The sequence below is a fragment of the Leptonotus elevatus genome, chromosome 4 (assembly GCF_054856555.1).
Source record: "Leptonotus elevatus isolate MCC_2025b chromosome 4, RoL_Lele_1.0, whole genome shotgun sequence".
In the NCBI taxonomy this organism is placed as follows: Eukaryota; Metazoa; Chordata; class Actinopteri; order Syngnathiformes; family Syngnathidae; genus Leptonotus; species Leptonotus elevatus.
Genome location: NC_141242.1, coordinates 5616470 through 5641350, shown reverse-complemented (window position 1 = coordinate 5641350; position 24881 = coordinate 5616470). Strand labels below are relative to the sequence as shown.

Here is a 24881-nt window from a genome sequence, read left to right as displayed (position 1 = left end):
TGAAAAAGACAACATGCATTAGTGTTTGTAGGCCAACACAACACAAATACAAAACAAGACATTTATTGTAAAATAGTCATTTTAATTAGAGTTAGCAGCAAATTCCTTAATTTATTTATCTTAAAGAATTTTCATATTTAACTTGGCATGACATTTGACATTTTCAACAGAAAATGGATGGCTTTGGATTTGTGACTGTTATTTCTAATATTGTATACATTCACAATGAGAGACATAGTGACACAATACAAAGTCACTACAAAATATACATATATATTTTTTTTTTTAATGAAAGAAGCATGGCAAAAAAAAAAAAAAAAGTTAGATTTTGATCTTGCCTGATAAAATTCCATGGACTGTATCCATAGTAAGTGGGACATATTTCTTCTCCTTGTCATCCAGAAAATAAAGTGGATCCGCGATAGCGGAGGGGTTGAAGCCCTCTTTAACCAGCCTGGCCTTCACAAGCTTGAAGGTTCCTGTGACATCCAAGGAGCTCTGCCGTGAAAGCAGAAATTTACATTATTTGCATATAAGCCTCATTTGGTAACACGCCGCTCGGAGCACCTGAATCCTTATAAAACGTGGCCTGGCGTAGGCCGGCAGGAAGCCTTCAAGGAGCGTGAAGATGCCCTCGGAATCAAACGTATGTCCGTCTTGCAGAGCCACGGCCGCCATGCCTACTCTGCCCTCGTTGCCTGTGAACAAAAATAAATAAATGACGTTCGTTTTTGATCGTTTTATTCTTGTAATATCTTAGAAGTATCTTTTGTGTACGGATGGGGGGGGAGGTAGAACCGTGAGGTTCTCATTGTGAAGAGACCAAAAGGTCCCCTAAGGAGTCGTGTCCTTCCTCTGAAAATTTGGAACCTCAGTGTGCTGTAAAAGAAAGAAAGTGATGTGGAGGTGGTACTGTGAAATTGGCAGAGCCCCCCCCGAAGCGGTTATTTTAGCATCTAGTAAACCCTTGGGAGGTGAGGGAGAGCATGCGTTTCTGGGGAGACTGTTGCCAAAGTTGCGCGTGTTTGGATGCAATTCATGGATGTCTGGATGGAGGGATGGTCTGGAATGATAATGATGGATGGACAGATGGATGGATGGATGGATGGATAAATGGGTGGGTGAGTGATTGGTAATTGATAGGTGGATGAATGGATGAATTAAAGAAAGCATGGAAAGTTGATGGATGGATGGATTATCAATAATGGATGGATGGATGATTGAATGAGTGAATGGATGGGTTGATGGATGGAGGCCGGACACACGGACAGACAGAAGGATGGATGATGGATGGATGTACGGACTGATGGATGGATGGATGACTGGATGGGGGGATGGATGGATGTGACAGATGGATGATTGGTAATGGATGAATGGATCAATTAATGGATGGATGAACAGATGGATGGATGGATAGATGCGTGGGTGATTGGTAATCGATAGGGGGATGAATGGATAAATTAAAGAATGGCTGGATGGATGGTTGATAATTGGACGGATGGTTGGATTATTAATAATGGATAGAGGCCGGACAGATGGATGGATGGACGTACGTAGGGAAAGATGGATGGATGAATGATTGGTAATGGATACAGTAGATGGATGGATGGATGGATGGGAGGGTGGATGGAGGATGGATGATGGATGGGTGTGACAGATGGATGATTGGTAATGGATGGATGGATTGACAGACGGATGGATAGATGGGTGGGTAATTGGTAATTTGATAGGTGGAGGAATGGAGGAATTTAAGAATGGATGGATGGTTGGATTATCAATAATGGAAGGGTGGATGATTGAATGATGGATAGCTGGATGGATGAAGGGATGCAAAGATGGTGGGATGGGTACACGGGTGAATAGAAGGATGACATGGATGGATGGATATTATTTAGATAAGGCTGTATGAAAGGATGGGTGACTGCGTGGATGGGTACATGGGTTTACCCTGAAAATGTTATTCTTGATTTCAAAATAAAATGCTTTTAAATACATTACACTGAACACCTCCATTTAAGAAAAACAATTATGGATTTAAAAACAAAAGCATTTCAAGTTAATTGAAATCAAAGTGTATCTGAGGCGGATGCATAGTTGTAGGTAGATTTAAAAATAAAATGTATTTAGTGTTAACGTTTTGGCGTGAATAAGTGAAGAAGACAATCAACAGATAATCACGTCTAAACCGGAGCCTTTATTCCTTTTGACGAGGTGTCTACTTTGAAAGTAACAGAGAGACTCCATTTTAATGAGAGTTAAGGCATCCACCTTACCGTGTAACACAAATGACTTCTTATTTGGATTATCTGTGGAATCCCAAAACGAGTTCTGTCACTGACCCACAACAAAATAGGTTAGTGTTCCTATTTTGTAGTTCTCTTTTTATGTACCAGGTGTGTGGAGCCATTATACAGTGAATTATTTACTCTCCATTCAGCTCAGGTCATCTTTGAAATCAGTGAACTTTACATTCGTTTGACATTTAATGAGTAACTGCTCAGGTGGAGAGAGAAAAAAAAGAAAACAAACACTGACATTGCAGGTGACTGAGTTCTAAAGTGCCGCAATGAACCTCGCGGAATTGACACGCGCACATTCGGATGAACGTTTAGGACCTAAACGCGATACATATTCAGCAGCTCTGTTTCGTGTTGACCTTTCAATTGAAATGTTGCTGTCACGAAAACATGCTAGTGGCAGGACGGGTTTATCCACGTGAAGCTCATTTCTTCTTTTTACAGTTGTAGCTTCCTGCTGTGTGTCACAGTGACGTCACAGCAATGCGTTCACAAATACAGATAAAACATTTAAATGATGACATCGTTTGGCTGATGCATTAAGTTTAGTACTAGCACTCAATTAGTTGCTTTAGTTGCTATACTGGTGAAGCTGGTTGATTTTCTGTCGCTGTAACACGTTTAATGAGAGACATACATCGCACCTAACGATAACGCCACAAGGGGGCGCAAATTCCACATACAAACACCAATTATTGACCAGTCATGCCTTTTCACACAAGAACACCGTTTTATGTAGCGCTGGATTGTTGCTGTTGTTTTAATCAAGGCATTCTTTAAGTACCTTGCAATTTTTATGTTTTGTAGAGTATAGATGTGTTTTAATGTATCAGTCACTCTTATCAAGTTGTTAAGAACAGATGTTTAAAAGGATTCAATTAATTATTGTCTCATAAAAATAAAAAAAAACATGATATGGTTGTCTTAAGCTAATTTGTCATTACACTGTATCAACAACTTTATCCAGATCTTCGTTAAACCGTTTATTACGTCGCACAACCCCACTACAAATGTTTCTGGCACTCTTTTCTCTTTGTCACCATATGTGATTTAAGCGCATAGCCTATTTAATGCGCTCTCTTGGACTGCAAATTACCTGGCACTTCCACACCGTACACAGTGGCCTCAGTGATGCAGTCAGCCTGAGTGATTACATCAGCGACTTCATTAGTGGACACGTTCTCTCCCTTCCATCTGTTGTTAAACAAAAACAAAACAAACAAACAAACATCAGGATCGGCGCAATCAGCTCAAACGGAAGTAAAGAGTAAATTCACCTGAAAGTGTCGCCAATGCGGTCATGAAAGTAAATGAAGCCGTCTTTGTCTATGAGCATCAAGTCGCCGGTGTTGAAATAGACGTCGCACTTTTTTAAGACGTCGTGCAGCTTCTTCTTCTCGGTCTGCTGCAGGTCTCTTGCATACCCCAAGAACGGCGCCTTTGCAGATATCTCAGCCACCAGAAGGCCAGGCTCACCTAGCAAGTTGACAGTCCCAAAAAAAAAATAGCTACTTAAAGCAGGAAGTCAACTTAAAAAAAAAAATGTTCTATGGAGCCCCACTAGTCTAAATATAGCATTCTGGTTAATATTGCATTAGTGTAATATGACTTAAGCAGCACAATCTAGTCGTTTTTATCCATCTCAGGGGGCGGCCATTTTGCCACTTGCAGTCGACTGAAGATGACATCAATGTTGCTCAGGTCGCAGGTAACAGCCAATCACAGCGCAGCTTCGGAAAACAGGTGAGCCGTGATTGGTCGTTGCCTGAGCCCTGAGCAACTGTGATGTCATCTTCAGTCGACTGCAAGTGACAAAATGTCCGCCCCGTGCGATGGATAGAAACAGCTGGATTTTGCTTCATAACTCATATTCCAAAAATGTAATATTAATCAGAATGTCATGTTTAGACTAGTGAGGTCACATGTAACATATTATTGTCAAAAAAAAATTAAGGTTGACTTCCACTTTAAGGCAAAAAGAAAATCTGACAGCGAGTAAGTGATGTCGACAGTAGTTGGCGCTATACTGTGCCAGTTCACAGTGACGCACCTTTGGGAACCTGGATGCAGAGGCCCGATGAATCCCTCACAGGTTCCCCCAGGTCCACATCATACTTGATCAGTGCGAAGGGGTAACGCCACTGCAAACCAACAAAAATAAAAATAAAAAAGCTGATTGATTAAGAATTTGAGACAAACTTAAAGTGCTTCATGAAGCTCAGACTTACTCTAAACAAGAAGTTGTCTCGTCCCACAGCTCCGATCTTTCCACAGTAATTCATCAAAATGATGTTACCCTCTGTTGCTCCGTAAAGTTCCAGGATTCGAACGTTTCCAAAGCGGTTTAAGAAATCTCTCCAAACGTTCGCTCTGATGCCATTGCCGATTGCGAGTCTTACTTTGTGGCTTCGGTCGTTGGGTTTCTATCAGGAAAAGAAAGATTGAGTTGGGACTCCACAGTGCCTGCCTAACTGTTAAAGACACTGTGACAAAGCATTTCTTGACAATAATGTTATATGTGACCTCACTAGTCTGAACATGACATTCTGATTAATATTACATTTGTGGAATATGAGTTATGAAGCAAAATCCAGCCATTTTTATCCATGTCAGGGGGCGGCCATTTTGCCACTTGCTGTCGCGTGAAGATGACATCAATGTTGCTCGGGTCTCAGGCAACGACCAATCACAGCTCACCTGTTTCCTGAAGCGGACCTATGATTGGTTGTTACCTGAGACCTGAGCAACATTGATGTCATCTTAACTCGACAGCAAGTGGCAAAATGGCCGCCCCCTGAGATGGATAAAAACGGCTGGATTTTGCTTCATAACTCATATTCCACTAACACAATATCAACCAGAATACCATATTTAGACTAGTGGGGCTGCATACAACATATTATTCTCATTTTTTATTTTATTTTATAATGTTTAAGCGATAAATGAAGAGTACTGCGCCTACCGTTGGTGTGTTGCAGACAAAACGCATTATTTCACCAATGTACTGGATGACAGTCACGTTGTATTTCCTGCAGTCATCCCAGAACTGAGATGCAGAGAATTTACTCTTTAGGGCAACTGTAATACCTGAATTCATGACACAAAAGAATACATTTAATTGAGCACATTGATAACACTGGTTATCTAACATCAAGATTTGCACTATACATGGAAAACAAATAAATAAATAAGATGCACAAGTGAATCTTTAGAAGAGTTTCACAGCTCGGGAACATACCTCACCATATTAGTCGTGTCACAAATTGAAAATAATCTTTTAGTGCCATTGCTTGAAACAAAACAAAAGTAAAACTAGCTCAACATAGGTTCATCTAAATAAATTTGAATGTCGTACAAAATATCAGTTTAAAAAGTGAAATTAATGTATTATGCAAATCCAGCTATGGGTTTTGATTCTCTATAAATTATACTGTTCGCATCAAAATTGTCAAAAATTTTGTTGGTGTGTGTGCCGTCATTTAGACACGTCAAGAAAACTGCAAAATACTCACAACGTAACCAACCACGGCGCCGTCAATGCAAAGGCTAACTTCAAAATAAAAGCTAACAAAATAATACATTGACGCCAATGCCTTTGAAAGCTTTTATTTTGAAGTTGGCCGGTGTGGTGACGTGACGGCGAGCTTGAACGGTCTTTACTCAGCTACACATTTCGGCTTACCTTAATACAATTTTTTATTACCATTTCAAAATTCCTACCAACATCAACACAACACCATTCCAAAATCATATTCAGTCACTAATTTAGGATGCTAAGAAACGGCAAATTACGTACGCCATAATTGTATGATATGGTACAAGTCTCCGGCGTTAGCGGCTAGTATAAACATTGACGTCTCTCCATGCGCACCGGACATGAGGCGTATTTCAATGAAGTCGGACATTTCACATATTCAATTCATAATATATATTTTTTAATCTATTTATTTATTAATTAATGAACTTTTTCATCACATTTGCTGGTACCCACCACCTAATTTACCTGGGAACAGTCAAATAAATTGAGTACCGGCGGCACTTAAAGCACTGTATAAAAACCAAAATGATAGAAGAAGGCAACGTTTAAGTCTAGACTTTTTCCCCATGCCTGCTGGAATGAACATTTGGTGGCAGAAAGTCAGTCCAGTTTCACTTGCTTGGACCATGTCTAAATACTGGTGCAGGTATTATTATTATTATTATTATTATTATGATTATTATAGTTGTTAAAATAAGACTGTACCTAACTCAATGGCTCCTGCTAATCCAACAAGTCCCGATGTGTGATATAGAGGGAGGCTGATATACAGCACATCATCCGATGTCAACCCGCAGGAGCGCAGAATCATAGTCATGCGCCACAGTTTGGTATGAGTTAGCACGGCTGCCTTCGGGAGACCTGGCTCAAGAGAAGAAGACGGCGCAGGAAGTGACATCGCTCCTGGAACATCAACAACCTAATGTGACTCACCTGTAGTCCCTGACGTATACACGTAGAAAGCAGGACTGTGCATGTTCAGTTGGGATCTTAAATCTTTGGCGAGCGGTTCAGAGGACATATTTTGCATCTTGTCTGTGAAGCTGTGCATGCCTGAATTTGTTTGTGGCCTTCCCATGAAGAAGACGGTCACCTGCTGCTCCAGAAGCTCTGGAAGAACCTCCTCCACCGCAACCTGCAAGTCTGGAGACAAAAAAAAAAAATCCCTTACTCTACACACATACTGACAATTGGGATGAATTTGAGCCCCCCCCCCCCCTACCCTTTCTAATCAAAGTTTCATTCCTCTGTATGTGTCTTTTGTTGAAATAAGTGACATAAAATGACATTGTGTGCCGCATGCTTCACAATAGAAATAACTTAAATGGTTGAGTAGCTCAGTGATGAAACATCAAAAAGGAACTGAAATTTGTGAATAATTGGTGATACAAGAAAAGGGCGGCATTAACATGTAAGAATTTCCTTTGACAACATGACAGGTAAAAAAAAAATAAAATAAGGGGAGGGTGGAAGATGAAATTAACAAGAAAGGCAATGAAGGCATTAGTCATATCGCCGTCAAGTATTCTCTTAAATCTATTTTGGCCTATTTCATACTTTGTCAGTCATTGTCAGAAAACACAACGCATGCCCGTGTGGTCCTGAAGTACTCCACATTTAAAGTTACTCATTGCTGTAATGGTAGGAAAGCGCAAAACCTCCTCTGGGGGGGGGGGGGGGTATTTTGGGGGCGGGGAAAAACAACCTTGGTTTGTCTTGCGCAATGCTATTTGTTAAGGATAGCCAAAACAGAGTTAAGTTAAGAGTTTGTCCTATTAATCCAATTGTGAAATCAACCAATTAGGAAATCATATTGATTGTAATAACAGACAGGAGGTCCTTTAATTAAGATAAATTCATTTGTACGTAAATTGGAATGTGCATCACGAATCCACGCATAGCAAACAGTTTTTCAGCAATTCAGTTTTTCTGCTATTTTGGCTAGCTTTCTCAGCCTAAAACCCAACAATACACCTTCCCTCCAGATTCAGAGCGTCTCGTTGTTGGCCACGAGTGTGCACGAGATACGCAGAGCAAGACGACTTGACAGCCAGCATTCCAATTTTCCAGCTTGTAGTAATGGCATTTGATTGGCAGTTTCAGTGCATCCAGCGTACACGCCCACTCTCAGAGAGTGAGAGAATGGCTTGATTTTTTAAAAATGATTTTGAAGCCTCATTTTATATATTTTTTATTTAAATTGGGCAAGGTTGTTAACACTGTTCTATTTTGTTGTGTGTCAAATTTACAAGACATTTATTTACACTTTACAGGGACTTTAACATTTTTACCTATAGCTCAGGAAGTAACATAACTTTCTTGAATTCACTTTTTTGTTGTTGTTGTTGTTGATGAACAATCTAAATATTCTTCAAAATCTTTGCTATACTGAGGAGCGTCTGTATACTCGTCGCACAACGTGGATTTATTGGTTGACACTAAATTACCTTGAGAGACCAGCAGGACTTGAGCTCCGCTGCACTTGAAGCAGTGCAGCAGAGACTTGGACCTGACGTTGGAGTTCAGGAGAGCCGCCGAACATCCGAGCTTGAACAAAGCCAACCAGAGCCACACAAACATGGGCTCGTTGGCCACGAACAGAGTCACCGTGTCGCCCGGTTTGACCAGGCCGCTTTGCAGCAGCACCCTGGCGGCCTGGGTGCTGAGTCGGTCGGCGTCCTGGTACGTGAACGTCTCATCTTTGAAGAGGAGCAGCGGCTTGTGCGGCTGCCTTTTCGCCGTCTGCAAAAAGTGGTCCACGATCGTGTAGTTGGTGTCGATGTAGTGGAAGACTTTGCGTCGTATTCGCAGAATTTTCGCGACGTATTTGACATCCTGGTAGAGATAAGGGAAACGGGAAAAAACGCACACTGCAAAGACTGCGACTGCGAGGATCATCCACGAGAGCATGTTTTCAACGGGACGCTGTTTGTCTGCCGAAGAGTACAATCTGTACTATTTACCTCAATGACACCAGTTTTGTCCAAAGGTTATCTCAGCATATCGTGGGCAGGGTCGTTCTACAGCTGTGGGTGGAGGAAAGTGGGGTTCGGACAGCAGTCAGAGGCTGAGCTCAGATTTCACAAGAACCCACCGAAACAATAATTAGGGGGAAAAAAATGAAAGAGTAAACCAATACGTAATGGGACATTCTTCACAACGTTAAGCTCGCTAAAGTCAATCACACCACTAACATGTCGCAGTTTAAAACTTTTGCGCGCTGCCAGCTGGGCAATTTAGTGCAGTGATTCTAAACTTTTTGCACGCATACTTCGCTTTCAAAGTCATTTTGTGATCTATTATAAAAGGGTGGGAGTCAAACCTTTATGAAAACATTGCTAAAAAGTATAATTTTACTACCGTGGCTTTTCACTCGTTTTATAAAGTCAGCGCCCGATTAGCCAATCAAAGATGCCGTTAAGTCGGTGATATCTGTCCTGACCAATGAGAAGCGCTGTATTATCGGCGAACGCGTAGCACAATAACAAATAAAATAAACTACAAAACATGCATGATAGCGGACTCTTAGACAGGCAAAATGTTAGCTAGCGCCAATAATTTTGAGAGAAATATTGCTACATGTGAATTTTGCTTGAAAATGAATCTTTACAAATCTAGATATTGGTCTGTACACTTTGACTGACACTTGTTTTCCCCTTTAAAATTATTGACCATCTCAAATGTTGAAAAAGGCTTGCTCTCTTTGAGGATACAATATTGGGTTAAACAAACATGACATTTTTGGGGTCCCCTGAAAAGTAATGATTTTGCAGGTACAAGGATTTTGCCTAATTTTAGTAGTTTTAAGTGTTCTGTTCCTCGAGCCTGTAACACTGTAAAGAACAACAGCATATTGCTTTTTTTCATGGGAAAAATGTAACATAAATCATCTCTTTCTTAAAATAATGGCCTACTAATCATTTTTCATATTTTTCAGAAAACACGAAAAACTTAACCAAATACTGATTGGCAACAACAACAAAAAAAGTTTTTCAAAATATGACTTGGGACATTATTTTAAGAGGGTAACAATATGCTGTATTTCAATTACAGGTTCTCTAACGGCTCCACAACACTGTACTTGCCCCCATACCTTTAGTCTGTGTGTATATTTATATATTTTTTTTATAACCACAATTTTGACATGAAACCCTCCTTAACTTGGCGTAAAATAATACATTCATTTATTAAAATGAAATACAAACAAGACTATAAAACAGCATATGTAAACTCAATATCTTATATAGAAAATGTACACACGAACAGAAAACAGCAGAGAAGAATTTCTCTTATTGCATGAGATGCATACATAATTGGAAGTTGCAAATTTTGACCATTCAGCAAAAAAAAAAAAAAAAAAAAAAAAAAGTAAAAAATGTAAACACTTGAGGATTAACACCCTCTTTCTGAAAACATAGATTTAAATATGAATTGAAATGTAGAATCCCCAAAGTCATTTGTGCACATAATCATAAAGAAAAGCACAACTCACTACCGTCATTTTGGTTGGTTAAATGGGCTGTCAAAGCCGCTGTCCTGCTGATGCTGTCTCAATTCCGAGAAGAGCGGACCGCTCCACACGCCGCTCCGCTTCTCTGCCTCCGAGCCCGGCGTGGGCTCTCTGTGCGTGTTCACCTTCGCTCTGGGGGCAGGGATTTGCGTCTGAGTCCGAGTCTCCTGGGGTATGTCATTATAAAGCGTCAGATCGGATGCGTCTGGGATGAGACAATCAAACTGGCTGAAGTCAGCGGCGGACACGGAGAACGGCTTCACCGACTCTACTTTCCTTCCCGAGTAGGACACTCGAGGGATGTGGAAACTGTCGGACTCACTGCTAGTCAGGCTCCAATTGGTGCGTTTTTCATCCCTTACCGGAACCTCCTGCGTAAGACAGGTTTTTATGGGCGTGTCCACGTGGATGTCCGGTTGTCCTCCCTGCAGGTACACCTCCCTGGTCTTGGCCCTCGAGGTCACAATGTGCGAAGTGGCCCCGTGCGGGTAGAGTTGCGCATCTGCCGAGGACTCGTATGCACCAGCGTCCTGCTTGCGCACAAATTTACTCCGCGCCAAATCTGACATCTTCTCCCCGTGGGTTCTATCCTCTGTTTTGTTGTCAAGGGTTAGAGTTGATGGGTTCGTCACAAATTCTGTGTTACTTGCTGGGGAGGGGCCAGTGGTGGGCATAACCTTCGTGCAAGCTGTCAACACAAAACAGTCTAAGAATTCAGTAAAAATAAAAAAATAATTTGGATAAAGTGTCGCTGAACACTCACTTGGTAAGTTGCGATTCTTTGCATGTTTGTTTTTCACAGGTGTCTCCAGTACCTTAGCCATGGCTGCCAACTTGCTGGCAGCATTCATTATTTTCTTTTCAGCCCTGTTAGAAGATATCAAGATCAGCACGATTAACTTCTGTGGTGAGAAGTAACTACGTTAAAATACTTGAGTTACTGTACTTAAGTAAATTTTGCAGGTGTCCCAGCGTCATAAGTATTTTTCGGATGACTTGCTACATTTAATTCCTACACTTGAAAACTGATATTTGTACTTTCTACTACTTTTTCAAAATGGGCTTTTTACTCTCTTTTTTTTTCTTCCCAATCTCTACAGATGACATGTTAAAAAAACGATAACAAAAGAAAGGTAGACTAGTTCATACTTATTTCAACTGCTTTTCTCTGTATTTGCTGATATCCGTTTTTTCTCTCTATTCATTTTGCTATTTTTTTATTATAAATATTTGAAATAAATGTATTCATTCGTGCAAAAGAGGTAAACTAAATTGTGGTTAAGGGTTAGGGTTATTCAACTTAAAGTGTGTGTGTGTGTGTGGGGGGGGGGGGGGGGGGTCACGAACCAAGGATCAATAACGACAATGACGCAACAGATTTGGAGATACAAGATATTCCTCATCCTTGGCTTTGTTTAGGAGAACTGTTTGACTTCAGCTGCAAGAATGATTCACAGCGAAAGTGTCTTGTGCCAGCCAAAAATCACCAGTCTCAAATTCTCTTTCCCCAAAAAAAAAAGACATACATTCTGGTTTTTGGGTTGTTTTTTTACTTATTATTAGCTATTAACATCAAAGCCATTTTTTAAATTCTCAGTATGAACACTGCAAGTTAATCAAAGAGGTTTTGGCTAAAAGGAGTGTGAAACATTGAGTCATAGTTTTGCATTGTGGTAATTTTTTGCCATTAGCATTTCATGTTGGATGTTGTTGACAGGAACCGTACATCTTTCTTTTCAAATTTAGATCAACTGGTATTTGGAACGTGAAGAAATTCATGGACTGCAGGCCATTTTGTTCATTGTAAATTACAACTAAATGGTAAATGGTACCTTATTTATAGAAGCGCTTTTCCACCTTGCAAGGCCCTCAACACGCTTTACATTCGACTACACATTCACCTACTGATGACAACATCAGGAGCAACTGGAGGTTCAGTATCTCACTCAAGGATAGTTCGCTGTGGTCACAATGGCATGCAAGCATTCGAACCCACAATGTCTATATTGGGAGACGACCACCATACCACTGAGCCACGCCGCCCCGTCACCAGACCCCACAAATACATTTATTTTTGCTAAATTGTGTTATTGTGACTCATTTGCATGGCTTTGTATGTAAAACAAAGCATGTATTAAAATGTTTAAAGTCTCTCGACATCATATTTAATGCTTTTTAATGCCATTTAAGATCTTAATCGTAGCAAATTCCATTTAATGACTTTGAATGCTTTTTAAACTCTGCTTTAACTATTGTACTTAAGAACAATGCAAAGTATGTACTTTTTGCATGTACTGTATTTAAGTAAAATGTTAAATTAAGTATTTCTACTTTTACCAGTTTCTTCTTCCTTCTTTTTTTTTTTTTTTTACACAAGTATCGGCGATGTGAAGGAATGCCTTGACTTCAAGAAAACTGACGGAATTACCCCGTCGCCTTCCCGCCGTCCTCTAGCAACTCCTGCAGGCAGGTCAGGTAATAGCGTCGCATTTTGCGGGCTGTGTCCTGCCTCTCCCGTTGGACCTCGGTGCGGATCACCTCAGCTGCTCGCTGGCGACTTTCCTGGAGGTAACGCAGCATGTCTCCTGTAAGGCAAATGTATAACAACGTATTGTAAATGCTACTTTGTATTATCCATCCATCCATTTTCTGTGCGAATCACTAGTTTTGTTTTTCTTTGCGTAACTCGAAAATAAAAACGCCTTACTTACCCCTGGTGTCATGTTTTGTATATGTGGGTTAACCAGATGGCAACAAGTATTGTATTTTCCAAAGCAAGTCTCTTGATGACATCCCCAAACTACAACACACTTAACTACTATCTGGTAGTGTTACATTTTTTGTTCGATCACATTTGAGATTTTTGACTTGGAAGACTTCACTTAAGATCAGCTATCAAATTTTTGGTAGCACACCACATTAAAAACGCTGAAACATCTGATTTTGGACACGCCTGTACTACACCATCAGTGACTCCTGCCAAATGTCATTTTCAGAGTTTTACCAAAATATGTGGAAAAAACACCCCGACCCGGGTCTGCTTGTGGTCCACCGTGGGTAAAAATGAGCTGCTTTGTCACAGAGGAACAATTTGACTTCACCAACCTCTGATTTTTTCAACAGTCATCAAGTATTGCTGCTTCATTTCTTCCAGGCCCTCTTGAAGATTTTGCTGATGGTTTAAAGCCCTGAAAATGACAACATCACTTTACTTCATTAAAAAAAAACAAAAAAAAAAACATAAATGTAGGCGGGGGAAAAAAAAAAAATCTGTCCTGTATGGTGCATTTTCCACCTTACAAAACCCAGCACAATAGACAGATAAATGTATCTGAATTAAATAAATGTATTATTGTGGTAGTAGTTGGCAGTGGTGTATACTGGAGCTAATCATGCAATCACAACAAACATTTCTTTGAACGTGTTCGATTGCACAGGTGTATCTAATGAAGTGTCAAGAGAGTGAGACCGATTCCAACAAACTCCTGGGATATATGTCAGTAAGGTGTGGTATTCAGGTTCTTTGAATCAATATCCAAGTATTTGACATTCTAATAATGACAAGCATTATTTGTGTTTATACTGTGAAAATAATAATAATAATAACATCACAAACCCAGCAGTTTCTTTGCTTCGCCTCACTTCTTCCAGTTGTAGCAGATGTTCCTCATTTGCCTTTTGTAATCTGCTCTCATTTTCATCTACAATAAACAGTAATGATGAACACAAAAAAAGGCTGGAAATATTTTAACAATGTTTCATTAAACTTTACCTTTGAGTTTCTGCATGGTGGTTTTGTGTTCCCGGACGCTGTGCTGGAACTGACGGCAAGCTTTCTCCAAATTTTTATGAAGCTCCTGGTTCTTCTTCTGCAGCTTGCTGGCGGTGTCTGCACAATCTTTCCTGCTGCAAGCCTGCCCTCCGATCTGGGCCAAAGAGTCTACACAGCACAGAATAGGACGTCATGTAAGTTCTTGGCAAACTGGTTTGAGCGTAGAAAGATTTTGCGTTCACACCACTGGAAAAAAAAGCAATGAGGAATTTCGTACTTTGCATCTTGTTGATTTCTCTTTCGTGCTGTTCTTGTGTTTCCCGTAACACGCAGCTCAACTGAGCTTCACTTATCTGTGGGCAAAGAGAAAAAATATCCGCAAATGTAAAGTCAGATTCTTCTTTCGTTTCGGGGAGAAGCCAACGAAAACTTACTTTCTTCCAGTCCTTCTTGGCCTGGGTCACCGCTCTGTCGACAATGTCTACGCAGCAAGCTTGAATCACGTGCGTTACGGCGCCCTCCGACATGCGCCCTCTCCCGCTCTCGTCGGCACTCTGCTGCTCAGTCCTGGAACTCCCAAGAAGCTGCGTTTGAACCTCCGCCAGAGCGGTTTGAAGTTCCTCGATGAAATCTTCCCTCATCTGTCGTCTCTGGGTTTGTTCCTTCTCAGCCTGCTGACATCTCCACTCGTCTTTTGTGGCCCTCACAGTCTGCTGAAGCTTGGCCTCCATCTGCAGGAGCAGCTCCTTCTTCTGGAGGTCAGCTTCCTCTCTGACCTGCAGCAAGGCCAACTCCTGCTTCTTATGCTGCTCCTGTATTTTGGTTTGGTACATTTGCTCGCTGCCATTTTGGATAATGGAGATCTCTTGTTGTTTGTCTCTTTTCCAGGCTGCTCTGGCTCCAGCCAGTTCAGCTTTCAACAGGGCGGCTTGCTCCCTTCTGAGCTGCTCCGCCTGACACTGGAGCGTCACCACCTTCTCTTGGAGCTCCTCAGTTGTCGCGCAGCTTTGACCTTTTAGTTGTTCTTGTTGCTGCCCGTGCCACTGCTCCTCTGCTGCCCTCAGAGCCTGGGATACCTGGCACGTTTGCAACAAGCAGTGGAAGTATTTTTTTAAAGTTTTTTTTCCCCCAGAGTATAAAAAAAAATAAGTATTTTTCAGAAAATGGAAAATGGTATGCGAGCCATTCAGAAGAGCGAAGGAAGTATTTTCCGGACTCAAAAACAATTCCTTAAATAGAAAATCAACTGCTGTTCGTACCTTATGTGTTTCCTAAAAGCAAAATATTGAATTAGCGTGTGTTTATACAAAATAACTGAAAATCCATCTAGCCTTTTTCTATACTACTTATCGATACTAGGGTAGTGGTTTGGGATAGACCGATTATCGGCTGGGCTGATTACTGGTGCGGATATTCATCGGCATCTGCCATTTTGAAGAATCATATGGCCGATAATAGATCAATTTGAAAAGTGTTAACTTCAGGGAACTAATTATTAAAATTTACAGTGATGCTGCTGACCCCGGGCACTCTCTGCACCTTCTGTTTTTAAAAAAATTTAAATTAAGATTTTTTTTTTCTAATACTTCAGAGAGAAATTTTGGAAAATTTTATTTACTGTAGAAAACAACAGGGAGCTATTTAAGTTTATATTTAACTTTTGAAGACATGCTACTGCCCCTGGGAGATCCCTTAACTTTTTGATTGAATTGAATTTAAAACTAAGTTGTCTATTGACTAAGATTTCTTTTTTAAACGCCAATATTTTACGAACCCTAAAAGTTGTTTAATAAACATATGCTTAAAAATTCAAAAAATGTAAGAACTGAAGTTTGTATATTTTCAAATTTTGATGCCAATATTTTCCCTTTTAGTGAAAATTAATCAAGTATCGGTTATCAGCGTCTTTGACTACTTTTTTTTTTAATATATTTTATTTTATTTTATTTTTTTTATTTAATTTTTTTTTTAATTTTAGTCTTTGACTACTAATAAACGGTCTATCTGTAGTAGTGGTAGGTTGAGCTGGAGCCTATCCCAGCTAACTTGGGGCGAGAGGGCCACAACCGAGATTCAAACGCAAAACAGAAATGAGAGGTAGACATGCTAATAACCACACTGCCCTGAATTTTAAAATGTAATAACGTTCATTCAGCAATTTTCTGGACCGCTTGTCATCATTCGGGTCATGGGTAAACTTGAGCACAGTAAGTTATGGGAGTTCCAAAACATATTTCAAACACATAATCAGATGTATACCTTTTTAGGCAGTCTTTCTGATGCGACCAGTTTCATGCATACAGTAGATGTCACATTATATAATTAATTAACATGCTATTGTTGTTATTTTTTCAGTAATTACCAGTGTTTTGGTGGGCATGACCTCACAGATGAACACGTGCTTTACCTTTTGTTCCATGTATTGTTTTTGAAGCTCTTCCCAGTTCTCTCTCTCTCTTTGGAGCGAGGCTTGGTATTCCGGTAATGAAGTCAAATCTTCAATCCAGCGGTTATAGGCCCTGGTTACCGCACCTTCGACCTGGAACAAGAACATTCCTGTTTACTTCCGAAATGTACATGGTCACACGCGTTCATGAATTGCTATGACATGATTGAGGAAATCTTAGTACAGACAGACAGTATAATTACAGTATTGACCTTATTAGCCAAGTCTTCGAGATGTACGTCTTGAGTCTCCTTCTGGACTTGTCTCCTGGTTTCTTCCACTGCTTGGCGTCGGACTTCGTCAGCTTCTACTTGCAGCTGTTGTCTCTGAGCACACAGCCTGGAGTCCAACTCCTCAACGGTAATCGTCAAACCGTTTGCTTCCGGCTCATCTGTCTGAGAGGATCCCTCAGAGGTCTCGGAGTGTTTTCCTCGCCTGGCTTCCTCCATCCTCGCAGTCCAAGCCTTCTCCATCTGCACAGAATCATAACCAAACAAAATGGCCGTGTAGTAATTACAGCTCTGGCAAAGAGACACCCGATGGTGCGCTTCATCCCAAGCAGCCTTGGCCACGGCTACGTGCCGTTGGATCTCAGCCTCCTTCTCCTTAGACCAGAAAGCCTTGAGCTGGGTTATGGAGGCCTGATGTTGCGCCTCAAGCTCAGTCTTTAGTTTCTCCACATTTGTGCAGCTCTCCTCACTTTTCTTGAATGAAAGTGATTTAAAATCTCTACATACTGTCTAAAAAGTCTATTTAATGCAACGTAAAACTATTTTAATGCCCATGTCGTAATACATATGCACACATACTGTACATACATACATAAATATTTGCATACCCTTTATATATTGGGGCTGTCAGTCGATTGTGATTTTGTAATCATAATTAATTGCATGATTTCAATAGTAACTTGTAATTAATCACACCTATCTGTTCTAAATGTGCAATAAAATAGTTTTTCATACTCTAACATTAAAGTGGACGAATATGGTTACTAAATACAAATGTGGTTGTGTCGTTTAGTTCATTGATACAGTCAATTTATAGTACCGTAAGTAATTGAGAAAGTTATTTGAAGTTAAAGTTCATTGTAAATTACAACTACCGATACTTGTACAAGTACTATTGCTAAAATGTGTTATAGTGACTCCATTGCACAACGTTGTATGTAAAATAAAGCATAAACAATGACAATTAAATCTCATTTTTATGCCACTGGACATCATATTAATGCTTTTTTTAACACCATGTTAAGGACTTAATTTCAGCAAAATCCATTTAATGACTTTAAATGTTTTTTTTAATGACCCGCAGAAAACTTGAGTGTTGTGCCTCGCTTAATTTATTATTTTTTTTAAACATGTAGTCGTTAGCGCCACACAACAGGTACAGTATGTGTTCATTTTAAGTTATAGCTCGACGTTTTGCTTCTCAAACGTCTTAATAAGGTAAATGTAACATTATAGACTTCTTAAGAGTTGGGCAGTGCAGTTCTAGTTGACAAAATAAACTACAACCATAATGATAAATAACGCTCTGACGGTATAATGTATAAGATAAGAATTAGAATTAGTTTGTGTAGTTGTACCAAATCAGAAAGCCATGAGTATAATCATGCATTTGACCATTAAATAAGTTTCAAGGTAACAACAGAATTCTATATTTTGATATTGAAGATTGAACATACCTCATTTGCACCCTCTCTCGCTAGATTTCTGATGCTATCCTCCAGGATTTCCTTTTCCTTGCAGACAGATATGTAACACTCTTGCACAGCGAGCATCTTGTCACTGGTCTCAGACAGCTGAGTGCTGGGCAGGAAAGAATGCCGAGTGAGCTGCACGTTTTTCCACACACTTCAAACCTTAAAGTGACACCACGGGCACGTACTTCAGGCGCTGGGTGTGTTGTTCATGTTGTGCCGTCAGATGTTCGACCTGAGCGTCGTGTTTCAGCATGAGCTCCGTCCTGACTCGGTTCACCACGTCTTCCCGATGCTGCTGATTAATCCGCTCGGATCTCCATGAAGAGACAGACTTCATTAACGAAGAGATTCAAAAAGAGTAAATATTGCATTTCCTCCTTACTGTGTCTTACCGTGCAGCAGCCTCCTGCTTCTCTTGGTCCAACTCCTTGATCATTTCTCTCATCTTGACGCAGAGCTCCAAGTTGGCAGACCGGACCGTCTCCTCACTCTGCTGCAGCTCTACAATTTTCTTTTCGAGCACCTAGATTTGAAAAAACATCAATAAACCTCCTTATTTTAACAAATACAACCACCACATTTGAAAAATTATTGACGCTCAACCTCCACTTGATCCCGCAAGCGTCGCTTGTCTTCCTCTCCACTCAAGTTCGGATGTTTGCTCTGGCTGGACTGTCGAACCTGTGGACAAGCAAGCTTACTTGGAATTTTATCATTCATTTTTTTTTAGCCTCAATCTTTAATCACAGTGTCTACCAATGAGATGAGTTTGGCTTCATCTAATTGGGTCTGCAGCTCGTTCCCTCTGGCTCGACTCTGTTGCAGTTCCTCCTGCAGATGGCTGATCTTCTGCCGCTTTGCCTTTAAACTCCCCAAGCAGCGCTGCATCTCCACTCGGAGCAGCCGCAAAGCCTCATCCTGGGGCAGCTTGGAGTCGGAGAGGGTTGCCAGGGCCATACTGTTCGTGCAGAGGAAGAAAAACATTTGAGAAGTAATTGAGAGATTTTTTTTATGTTGACATTAACTGTCTGGATAAGTACCTGTGAAGAGAACCATTTTTCAAAGTGGTTTTCTTAAAGCCTAACGCCAAACAGGATTCAGAAAGTTGGTTCTGGCAGTCACCATTGGGATCCAATGCAATAACGCCATGTTTTAATGCAGATTCATAGAGCATAATCTGCTCCTTCAAGTCAGCAAGATCCTCCTTCAGAGTAAAATAAAATAAATAAATATATATATATATATTAGGAACATAAACATACAGACATATATAATTCTTCATTTTGAGACACAAACCTGTAAGATTGTGTTCATATCTTCGCTTAGAACCTTGGCTTTTTGAGCCTGCTGTAATTTCAGCTGGATCTGACTCATTTCCTGCACAGAACCTAAAAAAATCAACATAAATCAGAGTAAAGCAAAAGAAAATATGCGTGTGTGTGTAAATGCTGTCCACTTGTATGACAACTTTGGCTCACTAGTCTGCAACAGCTTGGCACATTGCTGCTGACTCTCCTCCAGACTCTGCGTGAGAGCTTTGACCACTCTGGCTCGCTCGAGTTGCTCTTCTTCGCGTTCCCGTTCCAACTGTTTCACCTGCTCGCGGAACCTCTGACTAGTATCCATCTGAAAGTATATCATGACAGGAGCAGGTACATTTATTTGCTTTATCATATGAACGCAATAGGCCAACATGTATGTATGAATGAAGACATAAGAAATGTATACTCTTTGACTGGATGGCGCCAAACTGAGCATCAAATTGATTAAAGTATGCAAAATAGACTGATCAAGCCAGAACTCCAAAACAATATGGATTTTATTATTTTTGCATTCACATTGCATTGCGAGAAAGGTGCGGTATCTTTCAGTGTTCACTAAGTACAGTTTAAATGCATCGGGCTGGAAAAGGGGCCTCAGTTATACCAAAAGTAAAGCAAATTGGAAGACAGAACAGAATAGAGAGTCTCCTGCTGTTAATACATGAAAAGGCCAAACCTGTTCCTCCAGCGCTTGAGACCTAGCGTCAAACTGCTGCTTTAAGACCAAGAGTGCGGCTTCATGCTGCTCCTTCATGACGGTGACATCTCTGTCGTGCTGCTTGCGCGCTTTGGACAGAGTGTCAGAACGACACAGCTCCAACATTTGCTGCTTCATACTGTCAACAGCGGCCTCGGCCACCTTCTGCTTCTTTGTGTTCTGAAATCATTATTAAGAGTTCACATGAAAGATTTCGGACGAACTGCTTGTGTGTCGGCAACTGTGTCACTGCATTGATTGAATCATACGGATTAAAACCAATTTAGCGTGAATCGTTTCAGCTCCAATAACGATACCTGTGTTCAATTCGACAGCTTACCTCCTGGTCTCTCTCATTCAGGGTCCGCATTTGCTGCTCCATCGCCTTCACTTTGCTCTGCATTTTAACCTCCCGATCTTTGGCCTCGTCCAGGAGTCGACTTGACTCCTTAAGACTCACAACAAAGCCATCTTTCTCATCTATGCATAAATAAATCAAGACTTAATTGTCGACAAGTGCCCTATAGCATCCACAGACAGTGTGGTGCATTTTGGCATCAGGCAGGGAAAATTTGATTTTTTTTTTTTTTAAATCATAATCTTATTGTAGTCCATGCAATGTCAAGTTTAAACTGTTTCCTTCTCTCAGGGCCAAAACATGAAATATTTAAGTGATGAAGAACAACCTTAACATTTATTTAGGCTTAGTACACCAATAGTATAAAATCAAATTCAAACCCTCTTTTTCATAAGTAAATATTGCAAGAAAAAATAAATACCTTTCGCAATTACCAACTGGTGCTCAAGGTATCTCAAACTGCGCTTCGAATCCTCGAGCTTTTGCTCCAAGTCCTCAATTTGCCGTTGATGAGCCTTGTTTAATATCTGCAGTTGGGCAAGCTGCTTTTTCTCAGCAGTTTCTAAAAGACAGCACAAAAAGACCGTCAGTCACAGAAACTTAAAATGGTTTGGAAAGCCAGTAAACCTAAACTTTTTGAAGTCCCTGCCTTTGAATCATTGATTAACAGTATAACATATACATCCATCTTCCTAACAGTGACATTAAAAACAGCTACGAGAGAGAATTAAGTACATTGGCAAGATTATGAGACTTACGCTGTGTTGAGTCAAGGAATTCTCTTTGCAGTTGATCAAATGGATGATCTTGGCGTGTGACCGGCGAGCTCAACGTCTGATGCGGAGGAACGTGAGGATTGTAGCTCGCCGTGTAATTATCCGCACGTCGGTCCACCGCTCCAGACTTTGGATTCAAAATAAACAAACACAGGAAAGTATGTTTAAAATAAAAGTACATCTGTATTTTTTCGTCACACTAAACAAGAGGTATTTATTATATATTTTCTATTATACTTGTTCCAGATTTGAAAAGTAATCACCAGTTACTGTCCATTCATGTGATGAATTACTTTAAAACTGTAAAGTTATTCAGAATGTATTTGCAGTATGTACTGTATATGTTAGGCAAACCACACCTATAACACGAAATTTGGAGGATGTGATGTTTCTTGTTGATTTATTTGTAGTTTGATATATGATGCACTACCAAATACTGAGAGGTGTTTCAAAAAAAGGGGGTTAACGTTACGGTATGACCACTTTTCTGGTGAGCACAACAACCCACACACCGCAAGACAGATTCAGCCTTACCTGAAAATGCACTCCGGGATTATTGCAGTCACCGTAATCGCCTTTATCACTAGCTCCTTCTCCATTATAGTTTACAACGTTATTAGCACGAGGGTGTAGCTCATATGGATCATCTGTGACGTCTGTGGATGTTTCTGTTCCCATGCTGTTGTGTGTGCAGTCTTCCTGGGAGAACGCCAAATCACGTGAATGTTGTTCCCATATGTGAGCCGCAGGTTGAGTTTGAGCGTGACGCTGGTGACCATTGATCTGAACTCCTCCATCCGTATAAGTAAAACCACGGGGTTGTTGATCATAGTCTGCTTCATAGCTCTTTAAAGAGACATCAAGAGCACGGTAGTTATTTTCTATTCAAAACGATGCTAGGTAGTAATAAATACATAAACAATAAAAACACCATGCCTGCTCATGAGAAGTTGGCCTGGGATGATCTGAACGTTGATCAGTCCATTTGGGCTGTGGGCTGTATAGAGACACCAAAGAAACATAACTATGCAAAGCTACAGATTAAGTACAAGGGATGGACATTTCACTCAATTTCATTGATTGACTATGGAGAAAATTAACAACGACAAAATCAAAAATTATAATCTAATTATAATAATACATTGCAGTGATCTGAAAGACTAATCTAAGTTGCCATAACAGCGATAGAAATCTGCATATATCAACTTTCCATATTTGACATGTTCTTTTTGAAACCAGTGATTGCCAATCAGTGGCATCCCAGTGTGCCATGAGATCTCTTCATTTATCCAAGTAAAAACCATATTTAACAATAACAAATACTGTATATATTTGCTCATCTATCTATACATGTAATGTATAATGACAGGAATAACGATTCATTGCTTTTCCATGAGATGGCAGAAGGTACAATAAATGTGTTGCCATTCATACAATCAATTAAGTCATGGCCTCCTGTGAGTATATCAGCTTTGTTTTCATGCATGTTACCTTGACCTGATTCCAGCATTTTTATTGCTGCAGGTGGAGGATTCAAGCTCTGTGGAGGAGGAGTCTCGGCTATCCTCCAGCATGTCATCTGGTAGGTCGGCGAGGAGCTTGTGGAGCTGCAGAAAAAAAGAAAGAAAAAAACTCAAGGTAATGAGTAATCGTGGTTGCGCCGCAACCAAGGGTAATAAAGTAACACAGAGAAGAAAAATATGTAATGTAAAAAATGTTCAAATTTATTATCACATGAAGTCTCCATTCAATGTCAAGTATAAAAAAATGCTAATTGCAACCTCAAGAAGCAGCACGTTATATTAGCTGTCCACCTATACACTATACAATTTACACATTGATTCAAATAATACATTTTGAAGTTACTCTCTCTTATAAATGGGCTTCTAATATATTAAAGGTATAAAGTATGCTTATTCACATCAGAATAAAACAGTATTTGTAGTACAGTATGCTTTTAGTGACAAACACACAGTATTGTTTCCACATCAATCAGATAGTTGCCCTTCTTAACACAGTAACAAGTATATTCTACTTGTGTCAGAAACAGGCTTTACATGCTTTCTTTATTGATAGGAATGGACAAATAAAACCAGCTGGACTTACTTCCCATAAGGACCGTTGAATAGTCTTTAAATCCTCCACCGTGTCCTCAACCAAAGGACCCATTTGATCCCATTTACACATTTAGCAAAAGAGCATGTGTCCACTTCAAGAGCGAATCCAATTCATAACATGCTAACCAATGATCATCAGAGGAAACTTTTCAAAACATCCAAACAGTCCATGGCATGTCGTCGACTCCCTGCACGACTCTCGCGTGCCTTGCTCCAAAATAACTCAATTCATTGTTTGAACAAAACATATAGCAAAGCTAAATGGAGCAGAAACATTCCACTTTCTGGCAGGAAACATTTTCCACTTGATCAGCTACTCTATAAAACATAGGATCCATTAGTAAAAGCGAATGGTAGATGATTAATAGATTCCCAAAATCCAGTTAGTTGTTGCAGCTCACCGGAACATAATTCTTCATGCTTGCTCTTAAGTGCAAGAGGCATTGTGAACAAAACAAGTATTGGTGAGAAAGTAGGTTAACCACATGGCAGCTACAATTCAGTGACACACCAGGAAGGAGCAAACAGAGCCAATAGCAACACAAAGCAACATATTGAGGGGATGAGTCATAACAACAACCCTGCATACCGCCCTAACTGTGAAGGTTTTATCAGCTATTCCTCAAATAGTTCCCAAACGAGGACACATTTGAAATGTGGAATGAAATTATCGTTTTTTTCCTATGAGCACAGTTAATGTCAGTTTATATCATCATCGGATGCTGGTTGTTCTACGAGACACGTTTGGATGTTCCATTTAACCGTCCAAACAAAGAAATCATGGTGTTATTATTATACCTCTTGTTCTCTTGCATAGTCGTCTTTGTCGTATTCTTCTTCATCCTCCTGGGTTTGGAGAGCAGCACTGTCAAAATCTATTGACATGACGGTGTATGCTGCACAGGGAGATACGAGTTCATAATGACTAGAAATGTATAGTATTTTTATCACATGCAAAACGAAAATAGAAGTCGCGTAAAAAGGATACCAAAAAAGACAAAAATGCTTACCTTTAGGCACGAGGTATAGATTTCCCCGTGGTTACTCCTCTTAAAATTAGCGTGTGTTAAATGTTTGCCCCATTGTGGTTTACGGCGCATCGGTGCTAGCTTACCAGCCTCAACCAGCCACTTTAGCGCCCTTGACTGTTACAGAACAAGACCTCAAATACGAACGGGTCGTTTTTCAAAAGTTTACGCATGTCTTACTTCGGAGCGTGATTCTTAACCGACCCGCTGTTGGTTTAACGCCACATTTGTTGTCATTTGGCCCAGCACTTTGCGTCGCAAACTAGCTAGCGGTGAAGCTAGCAGCGGCTAACCGGTTGCTCGCTAGTCCTCGCC

At 40.3% G+C, this 24881-nt stretch overlaps 2 protein-coding genes across 3 annotated transcripts; both read right to left on the bottom strand.

The window, feature by feature from the left end:
- Positions 1-61: 61 nt before the first annotated feature.
- LOC147175140 (long-chain fatty acid transport protein 2-like) lies at positions 62-8881 on the bottom strand. Its single transcript, XM_086072780.1, has 10 exons — positions 8283-8881; positions 6769-6978; positions 6541-6696; positions 5260-5384; positions 4526-4720; positions 4348-4438; positions 3575-3773; positions 3394-3491; positions 568-698; positions 62-498 (listed from the first exon to the last, which is right to left on the bottom strand). Exons 1-10 carry the CDS (start codon positions 8743-8745, stop codon positions 322-324), a joined length of 1845 nt encoding a protein of 614 aa, XP_085928906.1. The 5' UTR covers positions 8746-8881; the 3' UTR covers positions 62-321.
- Positions 8882-10012: 1131 nt separating this feature from the next.
- cep152 (centrosomal protein 152) lies at positions 10013-24874 on the bottom strand. 2 transcript variants are annotated; one of them, XM_086074884.1, is made up of 27 exons: positions 24549-24874; positions 24337-24434; positions 22913-23028; positions 22358-22418; positions 21956-22267; positions 21404-21548; positions 21067-21207; positions 20628-20767; positions 20267-20467; positions 19747-19894; positions 19565-19656; positions 19309-19472; positions 19025-19226; positions 18872-18949; positions 18661-18791; positions 18454-18582; positions 18251-18374; positions 16776-17036; positions 16525-16656; positions 14552-15193; positions 14395-14470; positions 14118-14285; positions 13962-14046; positions 13451-13533; positions 12774-12930; positions 11109-11212; positions 10013-11033 (listed from the first exon to the last, which is right to left on the bottom strand). In XM_086074884.1, exons 2-27 carry the CDS (start codon positions 24421-24423, stop codon positions 10333-10335), a joined length of 4680 nt encoding a protein of 1559 aa, XP_085931010.1. In that variant the 5' UTR covers positions 24424-24434; positions 24549-24874; the 3' UTR covers positions 10013-10332. The 2 variants fall into 2 exon arrangements, with proteins under 2 accessions (XP_085931010.1, XP_085931011.1); XM_086074885.1 differs by having other exon boundaries at positions 22919-23028.
- Between the last annotated feature and the right edge of the window lie 7 nt (positions 24875-24881).